The following is a 4,844-nucleotide window of genomic DNA, read 5'->3' on the forward strand; positions in this document are numbered from 1 at the left end:
TACCATCAGAAACACAATCTTCACTAAGTATACAGTAACATGAAGTTATTCCAGTTGGGCTAATTCAAATTCGAGATAAACCGTAGTCGCTCAATCCTCTCTGAAATCTTAGAGTAAATCGAAGGCGCACTGTACTGATTTGATACAAGATAGGATAAACATTCTTTATTCTTCGATTTGGGCAATTTACAATGCGCTTATGAATTTCAAGAAGAAAAAAAGGGTTCTAAACCTACACCTCTGACCCGAGAAGATAATTATAATCAGCGATATAATTCAGCGAGAATATTTTTGTCAAAACAGGATACATTTTATAATTGAGCAGTAATTGGGATACTAAAAAAACATTTATTTATCGTATGGCATTATACACTGTGCTTGCAAATCATAACTTAAATTTAGCATTCCGTAAGTAGTCGATAGCGTCACTCGTGAGGTCTTTGGAATGGAATCCATAGGTGGGTCTGACACGGTGACTACTACGTATTCATGACATACAAAAGGTACAGTGGAACCTCGATAACTCGAACTTCGATAAGGCGAAAACCTTGTTTACACGAAATAAAATGCCATTTTCTTCCCTTCAGGCTGTTAAGACCTATCTTAACAAGTAGCAGATAAGTAGGTATTAGCATACCTAAGTACCTACTTACCTAATCTAGACAGATTAAGTCTCTCAATCGTCCTATGATATGTAAAGGTGACATCTACCGAAACTATTGTGTACTAGTTTAAGTGCTCAATAAGCTGTTAGCTATGTCAATGTATGTAATAGTTCCTAACCAATCCGTAGTGTCATAGTGTGGCGCTGTACTTTACTATATAAGCTTCTACATGTATGTAGATAGGCCCACTTTTTCTAACCAGCCTTCTGTAAAACATTAAATTAAGATATCAGATTCTCTGCTTTCATTTGGTCGCCATTACCTCCAACGCTGAACATAATGGTGACCCCTAGTTTAAATCGCGGTTAATCTCAGTACTTTAAAGCGAATCGCTAGTAAATTTAGTAAAATTTGCGAGCCGGTACGTCGAGGAATCGCCGCGTATCCTGATTTAGGCCGGGAGAGCAACGTTACCACGTAGGCAGCAACCGCGTGGGGCTCCGCCGACCTGAAGAAGCTGAAGAGGTGACTAGGAGGCGACCACACCACTCGATCGAGCGGCCTGAGCCAACGCGACAGGCGCCGACCGAGCCACCAAAGCGGGACCACGTGCGTGGCACCGCAGCCGCAGCAGGGAACGGCTACCGCAAGTACCAAAGGGACCACGTGGGTGGTACCACACCAGAGGCAGAAGGAGCGCCCAAGCGAGGGCAATCACCAAGCTACGCCACGCGCACGAGCATCAATCGAGAAGGCAAGTGAGCTGGCATTCCCTAACCTATCTACCAAATCTCCCTACCAAATTTAATTGTAATCGATTTATTTCCTACAAATTGTAAATTGTAATCGTTCTTAATCATGTTAGAAACTTCCAAAAACACTCTAGAAGAGTTAGAAATTAGGCAGTTAAAAAATAGACGAGGTGTCTGTAAGCGAAAATTAACTGTATTTAATAAATTTATAGAAAGAATCGACTCAAGTGCATTGACGGCCGAAATAATTGTAGACATAAGCTTAAGACTAGAACAATTACCAAAGTTATACAATGATTTCTCTGAGATACAGGACCGGATCGAGACACTGTGCAGCGACGAAGGGGACATCGAAGCCCACGAGGCCGAGCGTATGTCATTTGAGGACACATTTTACCGACTTAGCGCTAAGGGCAAGCTGCTGGCGAAGGTAGATACCGATTCAACACCAAATGACCATAGTCCGCAAGCCCCGCCGCAGCAACCCCTCGGTGAGTCGATAAAATATCCCGAAATTAGCCTCCCTAGCTTCGACGGAGACCTAACACAGTGGCTGCAATTTCGAGACACATTTGATGCCCTAGTCAACCAAGCTAGCTTAGCACCGATCGTAAAATATAAGTACCTACGCAGTTGTTTACAAGACGGCGCACTTGAGGTAATTAGTTCGCTCGATTTCTCCGAGGACGCGTACATGCTCGCGTGGCAGATGCTTTGTGAACGTTATAATAATCCTAAACGTTTAGTCACCAACCACATGCGAGCCTTGTTCGACGTGGAACCGGTACCGTCAACTCCTTCGGGTCTAAGAGGTCTGTGCGATAATATTTCCAAACATTTGAGATCTTTGCGCTCATTAAATGTACCTACCGAAAATTGGGATCTCGCAATTATTCACATGTTAGTTAAAAAGTTAGACAGTCGATTGCAATCAAAGTGGGAAAACAGTGTTGATTTGAGAAAATTGCCTTCGTTGCAGGATTTCAAAACCTTCCTAAAGAACCGAGCTGACCGGCTGGAAGCGACCAGCCCAGCAGTACCATCGGACGCACCCAGCACTTCCAAGAAGGCCATGGTAACCACGTCCGAACCTATCAAGGTAACCTCCAAACAGTTTAAATGTAACCAGTGTCCGTATTGTTCGAGTACGCATTATATTAATCAGTGTCCAAAGTTTAGTGCATTAAACGTTATCGCGCGCATCCGAGCCGTGAATAAATTACGATTATGCTTTAATTGTTTGTCCGGAACGCATGTCTTAACAAACTGCAGGGCCAGTACATGTCGAGTATGTAAGGGCAAGCAAGGCAAGCTGGAAACCAACCAGTTATGGTGGTCTGGGCCGGCGTGGTTGACCCAAAGTCCGGACACATGGCCGACCCACGATTCTGAGTCACTAAATCATGCACCCGAGGCCGAGAGCGACGTAAACATAACTCTCACCTTGGCTATTAGCACAGAATCTAACGACACGATACAATATCTTTTCCACAGGTGGTCAAGCGATAAAACACTTATTCATGTATTAGCATACATACTTCGATTTATATATAATACAAAAAATAAAACTCGAACAATTAATCCAAATAATAAATTATCAGGACCATTGTCCGTAGAAGAATTAAAAAAATCGGATCACGCATTAATTAGACATGCACAAATGGAATCATTCCCACACGAATATAAATTATTGCAAAACAATAAACCGGTTCTTAACAAATCAAAAATATTATCTTTACACCCATTCATGAAGGACGGACTCGTTCGCGTAGGCGGACGAATCGGTCTTTCGCATTATGCATATGAAAAAAACATCCTTTAATATTAAGTCACGAGCACGCGCTTACCAAACTACTGATGGCAAACGCACATATACGTACTCTGCACGCTGGCCCTCAGTTATTACTTTCAACTATTCGCGAGCGCATCTGGCCAACAAAAGGTAGGATGTTAGCCTCGAAAATTGTAAATAAATGCGTTCCGTGTTTTAGAGCAAATCCAAAGACTACTAACCCTATAATGGGAAACTTACCCCCCTCAAGGGTAAATCCTTCCCCCCCCTTTGCTATCACGGGTATCGATTATGGAGGACCTTATAACATTAGAGATAGGACAGGGCGTGGTTACAAGGTCTCTAAGTGCTATATAGCAGTGTTTATTTGTTTTGCAACAAAGGCAATTCATCTCGAATTAATTACAGGGCTCGAGTCAGCCAATTTCCTGGCGGCGCTGCGACGATTCATCGCCAGGAGAGGTAAACCGAAGGAGTTGGTGAGTGACAATTCAACAACCTTTCATGGGGCTGGTAACGAGCTAAAAGATTTACAAAAATACCTACAGGACAGCTCGAGCGAGCTAGTATCTCATTGCGCAGACGAGGGCATAAAATGGAGTTTTATTCCTGTCTATACACCTCATATGGGGTCCCTATGGGAATCTAGTATAAAACTTACCAAATATCATTTAAAAAGAGTGTTAGGGTTATCTTTGTTAACTTACGAACAATTTGTATCAATCCTATATCAGGTAGAATCTATGGTAAATTCTAGGCCACTATGTCCCTTACCTAGTTCAAATCCTGACTATCCTGTCCTTACGCCAGCTCACTTTTTAATTGGAAAAGCACCAAATTCACTTCCGGACGAAGATTATAACCATGTACCAAAGAACCGATTAACTCACTATCAACTTTTGCAACAAATCACGCAGGACTTCTGGCGGCGCTGGTCACGTGACTACATCGGAACGCTGCAGGAACGCACGAAGTGGAGGAGCGCGCGCGGCCCAAGCCTCGCAGTCGACACCGTCGTCCTGGTACGAGACGAGCGTCTGCCGCCCTGCCGGTGGAGGCTGGGCAAGATCGTCGCGACGCAGCCGGGCCGGGATGGCGTCACCAGGGTGGCCGTCATCCGAACCGCCAGAGGGGACATCCAACGCGCGTTCAATAACATTTGTCCATTACCTACTTCGGGTGAAGTCATATAAGTAGTAAATACCTACCAACAGTACCAACCTAATGTAAAGTTCAAATAATTATAACTAAGTGTCTAATAAGTATAATTAAGTACCTAAATTACCTTACTTACCTAGTACCTATGTACATAATTAGAATACCTACTCCCTATTTAAAATAAAAATCATTTCCTATTGTTGTTTCATTTATAAGAATGGGCACAGATCTAATTAAAATTTAAGTAATTACCTAACTATAACTCGTAACAAAGAACTCTGCCCATCCTTACTGATAGGTAAAATGTATAAAGCCTATTCTTTGAAATACCTAATGTTACTCATAAAACATTAACTATTTCAAGGGGTGGCAAAATGTTAAGACCTATCTTAACAAGTAGCAGATAAGTAGGTATTAGCATACCTAAGTACCTACTTACCTAATCTAGACAGATTAAGTCTCTCAATCGTCCTATGATATGTAAAGGTGACATCTACCGAAACTATTGTGTACTAGTTTAAGTGCTCAATAAGCTGT

At 42.5% G+C, this 4,844-nt stretch overlaps 1 protein-coding gene across 4 annotated transcripts; it reads left to right on the plus strand.

Moving 5' to 3' along the window:
- The first annotated feature begins 845 nt into the window (after positions 1-845).
- Positions 846-4,501, plus strand: LOC134740802 (uncharacterized). Of its 4 annotated transcripts, XM_063673420.1 has the most exons (4): positions 846-1,848; positions 2,337-2,456; positions 3,558-3,628; positions 4,067-4,501. In XM_063673420.1, exons 1-4 carry the CDS (start codon positions 1,810-1,812, stop codon positions 4,344-4,346), a joined length of 510 nt encoding a protein of 169 aa, XP_063529490.1. In that variant the 5' UTR covers positions 846-1,809; the 3' UTR covers positions 4,347-4,501. The 4 variants fall into 4 exon arrangements, 3 of the variants coding, with proteins under 3 accessions (XP_063529490.1, XP_063529489.1, XP_063529491.1); XM_063673419.1 differs by lacking the exon at positions 846-1,848 and having other exon boundaries at positions 1,855-2,456; XM_063673421.1 differs by lacking the exons at positions 846-1,848; positions 2,337-2,456 and adding an exon at positions 1,855-2,169.
- The last annotated feature ends 343 nt before the right edge of the window (positions 4,502-4,844 follow it).

The sequence above is a fragment of the Cydia strobilella genome, chromosome 4 (genome assembly GCF_947568885.1).
Source record: "Cydia strobilella chromosome 4, ilCydStro3.1, whole genome shotgun sequence".
Classification (NCBI taxonomy): domain Eukaryota; kingdom Metazoa; phylum Arthropoda; class Insecta; order Lepidoptera; family Tortricidae; genus Cydia; species Cydia strobilella.